Genomic DNA, 18,741 nt, shown 5'->3' with positions numbered 1-18,741 from the left:
TCTTTCTTTAATTAACCATCTGGGATAGACAGATTACAAAAGATTCAGATTAACACCATGGCATTTTGTTAGACTTGGGCTAAAATTTAGCTTTTTAAGGAATTTATTCCAAAGCTTATTAGGGAAAATGAATGATACATCGCTTCTGGACATAGAAATCACACTTGGGGCCACTTTAAACTACTTGGAGTTCAACATGATTTACATTTCTGTTATTTTTTTTAAAGCAGATTATAAAGAGAAAATGTAAAAATAACAAGTGCTGCAGTGAATGCTTTGGTTAAATAAAATGGGGCAAAAACAATGACAAGTATTTGATGAGTATTTGTCATTAACAGATTGAGTCATTGCAATTATAATCTGAGCATCTACAGAATGAACAGGTTCTTTTGCTCTGAGTCGTCTACAAGTTTTCACTTTCTCTTCCCTTTACTTCCACCCCACAGGCCTATTGCTCCCATTTCATACCACCTTCTCCTTTTTCTTCTAACACTGGTTGGCAAATTTTACTATTAGGCAAAACACAGTTGGGTCAGTAAATCTAGGCCTCTCAAATCCCATCCCTGACTCTGAAAGCAAACAACAATTAATTTTTAACTATCTTTATAACTGTCCTTTTTATTACTGTTTTCTTAATTTTGTTTAGTGATAGCAGGTATATTAGCTCTTTATAGTTTATAAAATGTTTTTCATATCTTATTATATTTGCACCTTCTAACAAACCTGTGTGAAGTAAGGAGATTGTGTCCATGACTCCTCTTGGCAGAGAATCAACTGAGATCTTGAGAAGTTAAGTGGCTGGCCCAAAGTAACATAGCAACTATGTATATGTAGCTGTCATTAGTGAAATACTTTATAATTGTATAAGCTGGATAAATATTCCTATTGCAAAGATAAAACCACCTCCACTAAATGATATCTGCATATGGGAAAGTTATACACGGCTGCTGGAGAGAGACAGGCAGCTAAAGTTTAAATCAAATAGAAAAGAATATTTCTTTTTCCAGTTAATCTCAATAGAAACTTTATCTTTTTAGGTAAATTCTACTGTTCCGTCAAGAGTTTAGCACCTTAGTGGTTTGGGATCTTGCACAGTTGTGTTTTGTCTGTTGTTCTAATCTTACTTAAGTAACACTGAAATTGGCTAGGTTGGGGTTTCAGCTCAAATACATTTATACACAAAAGAGATGTTCATATTTTATAATATAGGACAGCTTATATTGGACTCCATTAAAAACAGATCCTGATATGAAACCACTTTGAGCATTTTTAAACACGTAGTATAAAATCACTAAGTTGTCGACTGTATGTCAAAAGCTTGTTTATAGTTGATTCTGTCACAGTTTCTGCCTTTGTTTTGTGTTCTTACATATTCTGCTTTCTTTCTGCACAGATATTGATGAATGTGAAAATACAGACACCTGCCAGCATGAGTGTAAAAATACCTTTGGGAGCTATCAGTGTATCTGTCCACCTGGCTATCAGCTCATGCTCAATGGAAAGACATGTCAAGGTGAGAAAACTGTGGGACGTTTACTGCTGCAACTTAACTTAAAACCAGTATAGCATAGTGTGAGAAATGTCTTTTTTTTTTTTTAATAATTATTCTTCTAGTTGATTCCTTTCCCTTCACATTCCCATGGGTCAGACTTACCTTTAATCATTGCTTTTGCAAGCAGGAAAAGCAGAAGAAGGCAATTAAGCAAAGGAAAATTTGAGAAACATTTTTGGTATGGTCTTATAAGGTGGCACCAGTTCATATCATGTATATTTAAAACTAAAAGGAACTAGACCTCTTCAGACATGTTTTCACAATCCAGCTAAGAAGAAAGGAGAAATGGGATGAATGCTCAGTAAATGTACTTCAGCATTAGGCATTATTTTATACTTTGTTTTAGTGATCAGTGGGTAATTGCTTAACTCATTCATTCTTTGAATCAAATGAAGAAAACCAATCATTTTCTAGAAATTCAGGATGCAGTAGGTTAAAACAGGTGAATAACGTACACTATTTTCTTTATGATCTTAGAGTCTAGTGGATACAGACATACAAATAAGTGCTTGTCAACATACAAAGTTCTATTAGTAGGTGTTACAACAGAGTTTTAGACAATGTGTAATGATGGTAAAAAGAAAAAAAAAATCAATCTCAATTGTACCCTCTTCACACAAAAATGTGAAAGGAGCATTGTATTCTGATGAAATGTAGTATGTGGCAATGTGTATTTGTACTTAGAGCAAAAAATTGTCAAAATCTAAGAAACAAATTCTATGGACAAAAAACCTAAGAATATTATATAGGTCTTTAAAAGCTGAATTTTATTCATCTCTGTCCTGTATGAAAGACTTCCCTTTACAAAATACTTGCTAGGATGCAGCTCATGGAAATGTGTTCTGGAAGGCAAGAACAGGATGGACAGCAGCTTCACCTGGGTTACTATGAGCCTCCCCACACTTCCTTACCCCGTTCACCCATCACACTCCCTCAGAGCCCCCATTGATCGTGTGAAAGCAATAATAAACTTTGCTCCAGTCAAACATTTATGAAAAGCTTGCCCTAGGAAGAACATTTTACCAAGTTTTGAAATACTGGAATAACGTATCTACATTATAGTTTTACATTTTTCTGAAACAACTATTAGCTCATTTTAATCAGCAGTATAGCTTTGTCAAGAACAATAATTCGGACCCACTCTAGAGATGATAAAACCAATTCTTAGAGTGATTGTGTGAGTCTCAGTGTCCTGTAACCATCAAGAACAAGGGTAGGACTTGATCACAGATTTCACAATGTTTAGAATGGTCCTTTGTTTCTCCTGTGATGCTGTGAACACCAGGGTCATTGTAGTGTGGCAGCAGAAGAGAGATGTAAGAGCACTTACATTGTCCATATCTTACAACTTTCTCCAGCTCTTCAACCCAAGAATCCTTCTGAAGGGGAGGCAGTGTACAACACTACCATTACTCTCTCTACAGTGCACTAGGTACCAAGGAAGGAAGGGGATAGATACTGAAACATTTGGAATAACCTAGTGGACTGCAAAGGAGAAGGCAATGGCAACCCAATCCAGTACTCTTGCCTGGAGAATCCCATGGACGGAGGAGCCTGGTAGGCTGCAGTCCATGGGGTCTCGAAGAGTCAGACACGACTGAGCGGCTTCACTTTCACTTTTCACTTTCCTGCATTGGAGAAGGAAATGGCAACCCACTCCAGTGCTCTTGCCTGGAGAATCCCAGGGACAAGGGAGCCTGGTGGGCTGCCATCTATGGGGCTGCACAGAATCAGACAGGACTGAAGCGACTTAGCAGCAGCAGTGGCAGCAGTGGACTGCAAACTCCTTAGCCAGATTTTTAAGGGTTATATTATGTCATATTCTCATTAGAGGATTTTTTTTCTCCTTTAAATTATGCCAATATATTTTTTAGTTGCCCTTGTCACTTATTCAGTTCAAAACATTTTTCCACTTTCATTTGTGCTCCAGAGAGTGGAAAATAATGCGCACAAATCAGAAACAGGCATCATCTAAAATGTTTTCAATTTAAGCAAGTTACATATTTTTGTGATTTTAAAAAAAGACATGAGAGAAAACAATTACAACCTTTAAAGAAGTCTCCACTCGAAAGAATAACTTGGAGTCTTTTATGGCTTTAGAAAGTGTTTGAGGCATTTATGAGGAACAAAAGACTACTTTTCATTCCCAGATGAATTTTTGAAGCATGTTTATACATTAGTGTTAGAAATATCAATAATAAAAGGGATATTAAAGTGAATTTTACATTGAACATGGACAGAAACTAGTCAAAAGTAGAAGTCATCAGATTGCAAAATGAAAAGCAAAAACATGACCAAGCATAATTTTCCCCAAAAGCAGAAACTGAAAAATTTGTATGCTAATTTTAAGCCCCACTAACCTAATTCCAATCCCAAAGAAAGGCAATGCCAAAAGTGTTCAAACTACTACACAGTTGCACTCATTTCACATGCTAGCAAGGTTATGCTAAAAGTCCTTCAAGCTAGGCTTCAACAGTACATGAACTGAGAACTTCCAGATATACAAACTGGATTTAGAAAAGGCAGAGAAACCAGAGGTCAAACTGCCAATATCTGTTGGATCATAGAAAAAGCAAGAGAAATCCAGAAAAAAAAAAATCTACTTCTGCTTCACTGACTACACTAAAGACTTTGACTATGTGGATCACAGCAAACTATGGAAAATTCTAAAGAAATGGGAATGCCAGACCACCTGACCTGCCTCTTGAGAAACCTCTATGCAGGTCAGGAAGCAACAGTTAGAACTGGACATGGAACAATGGACTGGTTCCAAATTGGGAAAGGATTATGTCAAGGCTGAATACTGTCACCCTGCTTATTGAACTTATATGCAGAGTACATCATGTGAAATGCCAGTCTGGACGAATCACAGGCTGGAATCAAGATTTTCAGAAGAAATGTCAATAAGCTCAGATATGCAGATGATGCCATCCTTATGGCAGAAAGTAAAGAGGAACTAAAGAGCCTCTTGATGAAGGTGAAAAAGGAGAGTGAAAGTGGGCTTAAAACTTGAACAATCAAAAATCTCAAGATCACGGCATCCAGTCCCAAGTCCCATCACTTCATGGCAAATAGATGGGGAAACAAAGGAAACAGTGACAGATTCTATTTTCTTGGGCTCCAAAATCACTGTGGACAATCACTGCAGCCATGAAATCAAAAGACATTTGCTCCTTGGAAGAAAAGCTATGACAAACCTAGACAGTGTTAAAAATCAGATATCACTTTGTCAACAAAGGTCCATCTAGTCAAAGCTATGGTTTTTCCAGTAGTCATGTATGGATGTGAGAGTTGGACCATAAGAAGGCTGAGCGCTGAAGAATTGATGCTTTTGAACTGTGGTCTTGGAGAAACTCTTGAGAGTCCCTTGGACTTCAAGGAGATCCAACCAGTCAATCCTAAAGGAAATCAGTCCTAATATTCATTGGAAGGACTGAGGCTGAAGCTCCAATACTTTGGCCACCTGATGCAAACAGCCAACTCATTGGAAAAGACCCTGATGCTGGGAAAGATTGAGGGCAGGAGGAGAAGGGGACAACAGAGGATGAGATGGTTGGATGGCATCACTGACTCAATGGACATGAGTTTGAGCAAGCTCCGGGAGATGGTGAGGGACAGGGAAACCTGGCGTGCTGCCGTCCATGGGGTCGCAAAGAGTAGAACACAACCAAGTGACTGAACAACAATCTAATTCTAAAAATGTGAAAATCGTCTGTCGGTATTTCTTCAAAATGAATAATGTATCCAAGTTTTGAAGACGCAATTCATGTCTACTGAGAATCTGAATTACTTTATACTCTCTATAAGTCAAATGTTTATTCTGAATTACTTTTTTAATGTATCCAGAAGCACTTGGTTAAATGCATTCATATGTTCTAAAGCTATTACTGAAAGTTTTTCAACTCATCTTGGTATACATTTTTTGTAGCAATAATATGTTATGAAAAGCCTATACTTTAACTTTTTATCACACTAATTTTTGAATATTTTGTGATTTTATATGATGTACAATTATTTAAATTAATCTTACAATATTTCATATAATTATATAATATCTTACAAAAACCAGATATCACCACACTGTCAGTTAACAGAAGATAGCCTGCTTGCTCCACCTTTTCTGGCTACTTTTTTTTTATGACTAGTGACTAAAGTGAGTGAACAAAGTGAGCAGATTGAATGCCTTAAAGATACTTACTCCTGAGGAGATAGTGACAGACAGAAAACAAAGAAAGGTTACCTTCTCAGAAGCTCAAATACTTTGTGAAAGCTCTTCTATGGGAAGTGTACATTATTATGGAGCTAGGGACAAACACTTTGTATATTAGATTCTGACGTTTGATATATTCATATTAAGCCAATGGAAATATGTGATAAGGCAGCTGTTCTTACTGTGTATAAATGTTATCTAGATTCTGGCCTCCAGGCCACCGTTTTCATGGACCCTAAGAGTCCACTGGCCCCATGTTTCTGTATGAGTTCACTATAAAAATTAAAGCTAAAATGAAATCTGGAATATGGATGGGAGGGGAATGGAATTTTTTTATGATAGCAAAGATAAGGTTAATTGAATTTCTTTCACATTTTCCTAAAGGGCTTTTCACTTCATTCTGAGACAATTTCATTTTGTCAAGGAGATGGAACACTTCCAACAGATAAAAATCATAATTGGAAGTTGGTTTGCAGAGTCAAAAGGCAAGATTTAACTGAAGTAAAACATGTTTCTATTTCATTCCTGGAGGAAAACTAATCCTGTTGTAAAAGGAGTAATAGAAAGCTCATTATGTCATTATCAGGCTCAAGTCCCAGCTCTACCCACCAGAGGGCAGACACCAGAAGCAAAAAAACTACAGTCCAGCAGCCTACAGAACCAAGTCCAGAAATGCAGATCAGAACCTACCCTAGAACCACCTGGTTTCTGGCCCTTTGGTAACAAAAGGGGAGTGTACTGCTGGGACACAGAGGACATCCCCCATAGAGGCCGCTTCTCCAAGGTCAAGAAACATAACTAACCTTCCACATACATAAAAATACAAATAGAAATCTAGACAAAGACTTCCCTGGTGGTACTGTGGATAGGAATCCACCTACCAATGCAGGGGACACAGGTTTGGTCCCTGGTCCAGAAAGATTCTGCATGCCATGGAGCAACTAAGCCCATGTGCCACAGCTACTGAAGCCTGCACACTCTAGGGCCCATGAGCCACACTGCTGAGCTCGCATGCTGCAACTCCTGAAGCCCCTGTGCTGTAGAGCCAGCAACAAACTATTGGGCTCACATGCTGCCCCGCTGAAGCCCATGTGCCTAGAGCCTATGCTCTGCAACAAGAAAAGCCACCATGATGAGAAGCCCTATGCACCACAGCTAGAGAGTAGCCCTCACTCTTTGCAACTTGAGAAAGCCTGCACACACCAATGAAGACCCAGGGCAACCAAAGATTTTTAAAAAAATAAAAAAGAAAGAAATCCAGGTGAAAGGAGATAACAGAGGTGTATGTTCTGGACAACGAACAAGATAAACCCCTAGAACGACTAAGTGACATGGAGATAGGCAATCTACCTGAGAAAAAGTTCAGCGTAATGATTGTAAAGATGATCCAACAACTCAGGTAAAGAATAGATGCATGGTGCAAAAACCTGTAAGAAATTTTTAGCAAAGAGTTAGAAAATAGAAAGAACAGCCAAAAAGTTGAAGAATACAATAACTGAAGTGAAAAACACCCTAGAAGGAATCAATAGCTGAATAAAGGAGGCAGAAGAATGGATAGGTGAGCTGGAAGACAGAATGGTAGAAGTCAGTACTGCATAACAGAATAAAGAAAAAAATGAGAACAAATGAGAGCAGTTTGAGAGACCTCTGAGACAATGTCAAATGTACCAACATTTGCATTAGAGAGATCCCAGAAGGAGGAGAGGGAGAGAAAGGGCCTGAGAAGATGTTTGAAGAGATAATAACTGAAAACTTTCCTAATGTGCAAAAAGAAACAGTAACCCAAGCCCAGAAAGTGCAAAAACTACCATACAGGATCAACTCAAGGAGGAACATGCCCACACACACAGTAATCAAACTGACAGAAAATATCAAAAGCAACAAATAACATACAAAGGACACCCATAAGGTTATTGTCTGATTTTTTAGCTGAAACTCTGGCTAGAGGAGAGTGGCACATTATATTTAAAGTGATGAAAGTGAAAAACCTACAAACAAGATTACTCTACCCAGCAAGACTCATTCACATTTTGACAGAGAAATCTAGAGCTTTACAGACAAGCAAAAGCCAAAAGAACTCATTACCACCAAACCAGGTTTACAAAAAATGCTAAAGGAATTGCTCTAGGCAGAAAAGAAAAGTCTACAACTAGAAACAAGCAAATTAGGAAATGGGAAAGCTCATCAGTAAAGGCAAACCTACCAAAAAGGTAGGAAATCATCCACATTCAAATATGATATTGAAACCAGCAATCAGGAGAGGAGGAGAGTAAAACTTCAGGGTACTTGAAGTGCATTTGAAATTAAGAAATCAGCAACTTAAAACAACTGTGTGTATACCTAGACTGCTGTATCAAAACCTCAAGGCAGCTGCAAATCAACTCTGTAATAAGTATATACAAAAAAGAAAAAGGAATCCAAACACTGAACATAGTCATCAAATCACAATAGAACAAAACAGGGGAAAAAAATGACCTTCAAAGGCAAACCCAAAAGAATTTTAAAAATGGCAATAAGAACATACATAGATACCTGTCTTAAATGTAAATGGATTAAATGCTTGAACCAAAAGACATAGATACAAGTGAATGAATGGGTACAAAAACAAGACCCATATATATGCTGCCTAAAAGAGACCCATTTCAGATCTGGAAGCCATGAAGACAAAGTAATGGAATGGTTTAAGAGATTCCATGTATATAGAAATCAAAAGAAAGCTGGGAGTAACAGTCACATCAGAAAAAAACAGACTTTAAAATAAAGACTTCTACAAGAGACAAAGAAGTATACTACATAATGATCAAGGAATCAATCCAAGAAGAAGAGAGAGCAATTGTAAATATACATGCACCCATAGGATACACAATGGGACACACAGGAACACAATGTAGGAAATCATCCACATTTAAATATGATGTTGAAACCAGTCATCATGAGAGGAGGAGAGTAAAAATTCAGGATATTTAAAGTGCATTTGAAATTAAGAAATCAGCAACTTAAAACAATTGTGTGTATACCTAGACTGCTATATCAAAATCTCATATTCACGGCAGTTAACAGACATAAAAGGAGAAATTAACAGTAACACAATACTAGGGGGGGGACTTTTAACACTCACTCCACTTACTTCAATGGACAGATGATCCAGGCAGAAAATCAATAAGAAAACATAGGCCTTAAAAGACACATTAGTCCAGATGAACTTAATTGGTATATACAGAGCATTCCATCCAAAAGCAGCAGAATACAGATTCTTTTCAAGTGCACATGGAACATTCTCCAGGATTGACATGTGGTACTTGTACAAGTTCAATCAAAGTATGTACTTGGCCACAAAGCAAGCCTCAAGAAATTTAAGAAAATTGAAATCTTATCAAGCATCTTTTCTGACCACAGCACTATGAAATTAGACATCAACTACAAGAAAAAACTGCAAAAAACAGAAACACATGGAGGCTTAACATTGTGCTACTAAATAACAAATGGATCACTGAAGAAATCAAAGAGGAAATTGAAAAAATACCTAGAGATAAATGAAAACAGAAACATGATGATCCAAAACATGGAATGCAGCAAAAGCAGTTCTAAGAAAAAAGTTAATAGCTATACAAGCTTACCTCAGGAAACAAGAAAAATCTGAAACTACCTAACTTTACACCTAAAGCAACTAGAGAAAGAACAAAACAAAACCCAGTTAATTAAAAGGAAAGAAAGCATAAAGATCAGATCAGAAATTAATGAAATACAGAGGAAGAAAACAATAGTAAAGATCAGGGAAACTAAAAGATGGTTCTTCAAAAAAGAATGTATGTATGTATACGTATAACTGAATCACTTTGCTATATACCTGAACTAACAGAACATTGCAAGTCAACTATACAATAAAATTTTTAAAAATAAAAATGTCAAAATATTAAAAGCAATAAATAAAAATAAAAGCTGATTCTTTGTAAAGATAAACAAAATCGATAAACCTTTAGCCAGACTCATCCAGAAAAACATGGAGAGAGCCCAAATCAATAAAATCATAAATGAGAAAGAAGTTACAATCAACACCACAGAAATACAAAGGCCCATACTAAAAGCAACTATTTGTCAATAAAATCGACAACCTACAAGTAATATGCAAATTCTTAGAAAGGTACAATCTCCCAAGAGTGAAAAATGAAGAAAAAGAAAACATGAACAGACCAATTTTAAATACTAAAATTGAATCCGTGATTTTAAAAACTCCCCCAAAAGATACCATATCAGATAACTTCACAGGCAAATTCTATAAAGTATTTATAGAAGAGTTAACACCTAAATCTTCTGAAACTATTCCAAAAACTTGTAGAGGAAGGAATGCTTCCAAACTCATTCAATGAGGCCACCGTCACTGATACCAAAACCAAAGATACAACAAAAAAGAAAAATTACATACAAATGTCACTGATTAATGCAGATGCAAAAACATTAAACAAATTACTAGCAAACTGAATCCAACATTACATTAAAAGGGTCATTCACTATGATTAAAGGGGATTCATTCCAGGGATGCAAGATTTTTCAGTATCCACAAATCAGTGTGATACACCACAGTCACAAATTGAATTAAAAACTAGATGATCATCGCAAGAGATGCAGAAAAAGCTTTTGATAAAATTCAATAGGCATTTATGATAAAAAGTTCTCCAGAAAGTGGGCATAGGGGGAACTTACCTCAACATCATAGAGCCATATATGACAGACCCTACTCACAGCTAACATCCTACTCAATGGTGAAAAGTTGAAAGTGTTTCCTCTAAGTTCAGAAACAAGACCGAGGATAAAGGATATCCACTTGGCACTTTTATTCAATAGAATTATGGAAGTCCTAGACATGTTAGAGAAGCAAGAGAAATGAAAGGAATCCAAATTGTAAAAGGAGTAATAAAACTGTCACTGTTTGCAGATGACATGATACTGTACATAGAAAATTCTAAAGACGCTACCAGAAAATTACTAGATTACAGTAATTTCAGTACAATTGCTGGACACAGTTAATACACTGAAATACTTTGTCTATACACTAACAGTTACCATTGCATCAAAAAGAATAAAATACCTTGGGATAAACCTACCTAAGGAGGCAAAAGACCTGTATTCTAAAAACTATGAGATGCTGATGAAAGAAATCAAAGATAACACAAACAGAAGGAAGGATATACAATATTCTTGGATTGTAACAATCAATATTGTCAAAATGAGTATACTACCCAAGACAATCTACATATTCAGTGCAATTGCTATCAAATTACCAATGGCATTTTTCACAGAATAAGAAATTTTAAAATTTGTATGGAAGCACAAAAGACCTCAAATAGCAAAAGAAATCTTGAGAAAGTAAAACAGAGCTGGAGGAAACAGGCCCCCTGACTTCAGACTATACTCAAAGCTATAGTCATCAAAATAATGTGGTACTGGCACAAAAACAGAAATATTGATCAATGGAACAGTAGAGAAAGCTCAGAAACAAACCAACACACCTATGGTCAATTAATCTACAACAAAGGAGGCAAGAATATACAATAGCAAAAATACAGTTTCTTCAATAAGTGGTGCTGGGAAAACTGAACAAACGCATGTAAAAGAGTGAAATTAGAACATTCTCTAACACCATAAAAATAAACTCAAAATGGATTATAACCTAAATGTAAAACCAGATATCATAAAACTTTTGGGGGAAAACATAGGCAGGATACATAAATAGCACGAATATCTTTTTGGATCCATCTCCTGAGTAATGAAAATAAAAATTTTAATTAAAAAGAAAATTTTAAAAAATGAGATCTAAATAAACTTAAAAACTTTTGCACAGCAAAGGAGACCATAAAAAATGAAAAAGGCCACCTACAGAATGGAAGAAAATATTTTCAAATGATGTGACTGACAAGGGATTAATCTCCAAAATATATGAACAACTCATTTTCTGAAAAATGGGCAGACGACCTAAATAAAAGATGCTCAATATCAATTATTAGAAAAATGCAAATCAAAACTACAATGAGGTATCATTTCACACCACTAAGAATGGCCATTATCCAAAAGTCTACAAATAATAAATGCTGGAGAGGGTGTAGAGAATAAACCCTCCTGCATTGTTGGTGGGAATGTAAACTGTTATAGCCACTGTGGAGAACAACATGGAGGCTCCTTGAAAAGCTAAAAGTAGAGCTATCCTGCTTTTTTTACTCCTGCAGCTTTACTTCTGGGCATATATCTAGAGAAAACCATAATTTGAAAATACCTATTCACTCCAATGTTCATTGCAGTACTATTTACAACAGCCAAGACATGGAAGCAACCTAAATGTCTATTGACAGATGAGTGGATAAAGATGTGGCATGTATATACAATGAAATATTAGTCATAAAAAGAATAAAAAAGGATAAAATAATGTCATTCACAGCAACATGGATGGATCTAGAGATTACCATACTAAGAGGAGTCAGAGAAAGATAAAGTAACATGTGATATCACTTATACGTGGAATATAAAATAAAAAAGATACAAATGAACTTTCATACAAAACAGAAACAGACCCACAGACATAGAAAACCAACTTAGGATTACCAAAGTCTTCCTTGAATGTAGAGCTTCTTTAAATTTCTACTACCCAACCTCCCACCCAGTAATTTGACCTTACAGAATATTAGGGAAAGATCAAGGATCATTCATGTTTTAAAGAGATTTTTCACTCCAAGAAAGGTTCACATGTGTCTTTTAAATTTTTAGCTTGTTTTTAGTGAATTTAAAGTATTGGCTTGATAGAACTCAAATGTATTCTATGTCCCGAGTGTAAAAAAAAAAAAATTTTTCTTTGTAGCTTCCCTTCTACTTTCATAGCTCTTTTTTTTTTCAATGTCTTTTCACATGTATTTTTTAAAAAACTTAACCTCAGAATAATCAGTCTGGGAAATAGCACACCAAGAATCACGATCCCCACTTGGTGGGTGAAGAAGTTTAGGTGCAGCAACCAAGTTCCTTCTGGTGGAGGAGAAAGCTAACCCTTAGTATTCCAGGCAAATATGCACAATGCCTGCCCTGATGGCCTCTTCTGACCCAACTTGCTGATGCTGTGTTCCTTGTGCTGTTGTAGATATTGATGAGTGTCTGGAACAGAATGTGCGCTGTGGGCCAAATCGCATGTGCTTCAACATGAGAGGAAGCTACCGTTGCATTGAGACACCCTGTCCACCTGACTACCAACGGGATCCTGTGTCAGGGTATGTCTTGCCTTCTCTTCCCAGGCATGCTTGTGAAAATCCTTCTTCCCCTCTCTCCTTGACCAACAGGCCCTGTCTGCGGTCATGTTTCTCACTCATAGGAAGTCAATAATCCCTCAGGGGCTAGGGGTTTACAGTGTGTTCCTTCTTCAGAGAGTGGGCAAAAAAAATGAAATCATCCTCAGCAGCGATTGCCAGCTTTGAGCTGCCAGGGTTTCCTGGGACAAGTCTGCTCAGTGTGTGATGCACCAGGCAACATCTAGAATCCTTCCTCAGCAGGGAGCATTTTATAGGGCGATAGAGCCTACCTATCTTTGAAATTGTCCTTTTTCTCTTGGTGTTGCCTCAGGGTTTTCAGGGCTCTCTGCTTTTAGAGCATTCGCTCTAAGAAGTACCGGGGTTGTTAACGGGATGAGTCATCATGACTCCGTGGGAGTGTGGAGGAGACCAAGGATGAGTCAGTAGTCTGTTCACATCTCATCTTGTTTACATATTCTGCTGTCTGAAACACTGTCTTTTCTGGGTTTTGAATAAACTGCTTTGTTTTCTCCCTCCCCTTACAGAAATGTTGCACTCTGTTTAGGTAGCAAGTTGGTGGGGTGCTTGGAAAATGAGATAATGGCCATCATGAATAGGCTCCACTAATAAGGAGGTAGTTCTGAAACCAAACACTGGTTGGATCTCACTGTTTTCCTCTCAGTGGTGACTCCCATGTTACTGTAACATGGTCAAGTGTGCGCTGCCCAGGATTCATCCAAAACCTCTGTGTAATCTGTCTGAGGGGAATAGGGCAGATTAAAAATACAGACTTAATCAGACTTTTAAAAATACTATGAAGAATCTGTATCTTCAGAACATGGACCTTTGTGCATTTTTTTGTTTTACTCTTTGTTACCAGTGATTTCTGGCACACAATTTCAAAGTCATGACAACTCATAAACAACTACTGTGGGCTCTGGAAAAAGAAAATATACTATTTTTAATCTAAAATGATGTGGAAGGCAAATACCGAGAAGAAAGGTTTTTTTTTTGGAGTCGTAATTGATCTTTTATTATTTTTAGAAAAATAAACCAATATATCAATATATTCTATTTCTGCTTTCAAATAGTCTTAGGGTAGATGTTAAAATTTTAAAGTCATTTGTAGTCGTCTCTTTACGAAGTCCTTGTGTGCAATATATATGGAGATGTTTCTCTTTCCAAAACTGACTTTTCATTTGAAAGATGTTCTGTGGTACTTTTTTTGGTGGTTCAAAAGATTCTGACTTTAATGGAGCTGCGAGAGAAATATATGACTCTAGACCAGCACACTCTTGTCGGCATCTGGCATCTGGTTTCAGTTAATAACACAGACTATTGGGTGAGCCTTAGTATTTTGCAGTCAGCCTGTCTCCTGCCTTTAATGCCCCAGAATTGTCATGGATCATGATCACCTGCATCATGCCTTCTCCTGCTACCAAGCCAAGATAACTTTATATATTTCATGTGATTCTTGTCCTTAGGTTCTGCCTCAAGAACTGTCCACCCAATGATTTGGAATGTGCCTTGAGTCCATATGCCTTGGAATACAAACTCGTCTCCCTCCCGTTTGGAATAGCTGCCAATCAAGATTTGATCCGGCTGGTTGCATACACTCAAGATGGAGTGATGCATCCCAGGACAACTTTCCTCATGATAGATGAAGAACAGACTGTTCCCTTTGCCTTAAGGGATGAAAACCTGAAAGGAGTGGTGTACACAATACGACCACTGCGAGAACCAGAGACCTACCGCATGAGGGTTCGAGCCCTATCCTACAGTGCCAATGGGACCGTTGAATATCAGACCACATTCATAGTTTATATAGCTGTGTCTGCCTATCCATACTAAGCAGCTCCCCAAAGCCTAAATCCACATAATTAAGCCGCATTTATCATGGGAATTAAGTTCCCTGAACAGTTGCAATCTTGGCAACTTGAAGATGGTGCTGTGCTCTGTTTTGTGTGCCTGCCTTGGTACAGCTGAGGTCTCTTCATGATCCCACCATGGTCATATCTTTTGGTAAGGTCTAGAAAAGTCTCGTAGTATTTTCTTTATTTATTACACTGGAGCAGTTCCTTTGCAAGGATTATTCTGAACATTTAACAGGACCCATCAGCAATGTTTTATAGTAACCTAGTAGCTAAGATAATTTTGTAAAAAAGAAAAAAAAAATTCAAAGCCAAGTGAGTTTGAGCATTTAACCATTTTGAGAATAATAAAGCTAGTTGCTGTGTGTTTTGATCAAAGCTTACTAAGTAACTTATGAAGATATATTTTTAAGTATTAATACTTTATATTAATAATAGGACTTACATACTTATTTTCACTTTAAAAAGGAAAGAAATACCACTCATTATGGAAGTATAGTACAGCTTCTAGAAAGCTTTTTAACACCAAATGATGTTCACCTTGATTGAGCATCCAAAATAAGGATATTGTTTTCAGTAACGTTGTGGAACCAGCTGAACCAGTTATAATAGTGGAAAAAAATATATTTGTCCTCAGTGATTATGGCAAGGATCTTTGCTCTAACATTTTTGACATGGCTTTCCATTCAGTTAGCGCCATAAATTTTACATTTTAGCATTTTTAACATTTTCCTGTCAATTGGAAACACTTTTTTAAAACACCAATGGGACAGTTTTGTTTTTCTTGAAAATCTTGTATGTTCAAATTAGCATAATGTTAAACGTCAATACACTGTACATGGTGGTAACAGACTCTGGAAGCAATTGCCGAGATGTATTGTATTTTTATGAAGTGTACATATATTACCTTAGTGTGTATTTTCTTTATAATATCTTGATGGACTCTTTCTTATTGTTATTTTATAAAAAAAAATTGTTCCAGTAAAACCTGCCTAAATAAAATTTTCACATCCTTTTTCTTAACCTTTTTAAAAACCTAAATTTGATTTCTTATACCCATAGCAAGTATTAAAATTTATAGACATACATACATGTATGTGTCATACATATCATGATTTAATCATCACAACTCTTGAAATAGTATTATTCACGTTTTATATGTCCACATCCTGGGATTCAGATAACCTATATAATTTCCTTAGGATAACACAGCTGATTAATGGCAAAAATGGCATACCTTCTACATCTCATAACTCCAAGTTAAATGATGTCTCCATTTCATGACAGTTTTCTTAAACAGTTTTATATTGCATCAAGTGATTTCATCTACCTATGATAGGTAATAAACTAACAAAAACCTAATCACTGTCTGTGATTGAAGAAACCTGGAAAAATCATCTATTCCACAGCCAGGCAGTCAGACAGGTGGTTATCTAAATCAGTGTCTGCCAAAGAAGTTCTACAGGACAAGAGCCCAGTTAAGGTGTTTTGGGTCAGTTGAGTTCCAGTATCAAACATGTTTGTGAAACACTACATAACATGTCCTCCTATTAAGTATTTACTATGATATTAAGCAAATACTTAACTCAGCAGGGGCCAAGGACTAGAAAAGGTCAGTCTTCATTCCAACCTCAAAGAAGATCAATGCCAAAGAATGTTCAAACTACTGCACAATTGCACTCATCTCACATACTAGCAAAGTAAACTTGCTCAAACTTCTCCAAGCTAGGCTTCAACAGTACATGAACCGAGAACTTCCAGATGTTCAAGCTGGATTTAGAAAAGGCAGGGGAATCAGATCAAATTGCCAACATCCACTGGATCACAGAAAATGCAAGAGAATTCCAGAAAAACATCGGCTTCATTGACAACGCTAAAGCCTTTGACTGTGTGGATCACAACAAACTATGGAAAATTCTTGAGAGATGGGAATATCAGACCACCTTACCTGACTCCTGAGAAACCTGTATGCAGGTCAAGAAGCAACAGTTAGAAGTGGACATGGAACAATGGACTGGTTCCACATACTGGGAAAGGACTATGTCAAGGCTGTAAAATGTCACCCTGCTAATGGAACTTACATGCACACTACATCCTGCAAAATGCTGGGCTGGATGAAGCATAAGCTGGAGTCAAGATTGCCAGGAGAAATATCAATAACCTCAGATACGCAGATGACACCACCCTAATAGGAGAAAGTGAAGAGGAACTCAAGAGCCTCTTGATGAAAGTGAAAGAGGAGAGTGAAGAAGCTGGCTTAAAACTCAACATTCAAAAAACTAAGATCACGGCATCCAGTCCCATCACTTCATAGCAAATGGACAGGGAAACAATGGAAACAGTAACAGGCTTTACTTTCTTGGGCTCCAAAGTCTCTGCAGATGGTGACTGCAGCCATAAAATTAAAAGATTCTTGTTTCTTGGAGGAAAAGCTATGACAAACCTAGACAGCATATTAAAAAGCAGAGACATTACTTTGCCAACAAATGTCCATATAGCCAGAGCTACACTTTTCCAGTAGTCATGTACAGATGTGAGAGTTGGACCATAAAGGCTGAATGCCAAAGAATTGATGCTTTTGAACTGTGGTGCTGGAGAAGACTCTTGCGGGTTCCTTGGATTACAAGGAAATCAAACCAGTCAATCCCAAAGGAAATCAATCCTGAATATTCATTGGAAAGACTGATTCTGAAGCTCCAATACTTTGGCCACCTGATGTAAACTGCCAACTCATTGGATAAGACCTTGATGCTGGGAAGGGTTGAAGGCACGAGCAGAAGAGGATGACAGGATGAGATGGTTGGATGGCATCACCGACTCAATGGATATGAGTTTGAGCAAGCTCTGGGAGATGGTGAAGGTCAGGGAAGCCTGGCGTGCTGAAGTCCATGGGGTCCAAAGAGTTGGATTCAACTGAGCGATTAAACAACAACAATGACATTGAGTCCAAATATCAAACAAGTTTGTGAAACACTATATAACATGTCCTTCCATTAAGTATTTACTATAATTACTGATACTTAAGTAATCTTAGAAATTCAGTAGTAAATAAAATTTGCTCAAGTTTTAACTGTTACCAAGATATTTAATCACAAACATTTTCCCTCAGTATATTGTAATATATATATATTGTGGTCTTCCCTGGTGGCTCAGAGAGTCAAGAATCCACTTGCAATGCAGGAGACCCAGGTTCAACCCCTAGATCAGGAAGATCCCCTGCAGAAGGGAATGGCAACCCATTGCAGTATTGTTGCCTGGAAAATTCCATGGACAGAGGAGCCTGCTGGTCTACAGTTCATAGGGTTGCAAAGACTCAAAACACAACTGAGCAATGAATACTTAATACAAGATATTTAATCACAAACATTTTCCTCCAATATATTACAATATATCACTGGACTTTTGGAGAATACAGGTTTAATATAGTCAAGATATCCGCTCGATTCCTCAGTCCTTAGAAAGGACAATTTATAGCCTACTTTAGTAAACAATTCTAGGACATGATCCTGACCATTGAACTTCTTCATAAATTAAACCACATTCACTTCAACATCCTAGTCACATCACTGGACAGATCGTCCAGACAGAAAATCAAGAAGGAAACACGGGCCTTTACATTATCTGATGGACTTAATTGACATTTATAGAACATTCCATCCAAAAGCAGCAGAATACATATTCTTTTCAAGTGCACATTTAACATTCTCCAGGATTGATCACATGCTGAACAACAAAGCAAGCCGGAGCACATTTAAAATAAAATCTTATCAGGGCTTCCCTGGTGGCTCAGACAGTGAAGAGTCTGCCTGCATGCGAGAGACCCAGGTTCGATCTGACAATACT

General features: G+C 37.1%; 1 protein-coding gene across 1 annotated transcript in view; it reads left to right on the top strand.

Annotated features, from left to right (window-relative positions):
* The window catches only part of HMCN1 (hemicentin 1), a 521,571-nt gene extending 505,638 nt beyond the window's left edge, over positions 1-15,933 (top strand). Inside the window, exons 105-107 of the mRNA XM_081492191.1 lie at positions 1,394-1,513; positions 12,883-13,009; positions 14,512-15,933. Coding sequence (XP_081348317.1) covers positions 1,394-1,513; positions 12,883-13,009; positions 14,512-14,878 — 614 coding nt within the window. The 3' untranslated portion in view covers positions 14,879-15,933. The remainder of the gene's footprint in view (positions 1-1,393; positions 1,514-12,882; positions 13,010-14,511) is intronic.
* Positions 15,934-18,741: the final 2,808 nt, after the last annotated feature.

This window comes from Giraffa tippelskirchi, chromosome 5 (genome assembly GCF_054371585.1).
Source record: "Giraffa tippelskirchi isolate mGirTip1 chromosome 5, T2T-mGirTip1v1.2.pri, whole genome shotgun sequence".
NCBI classification, from domain to species: domain Eukaryota; kingdom Metazoa; phylum Chordata; class Mammalia; order Artiodactyla; family Giraffidae; genus Giraffa; species Giraffa tippelskirchi.
This window is presented reverse-complemented; position numbering and strand designations above follow the sequence as displayed.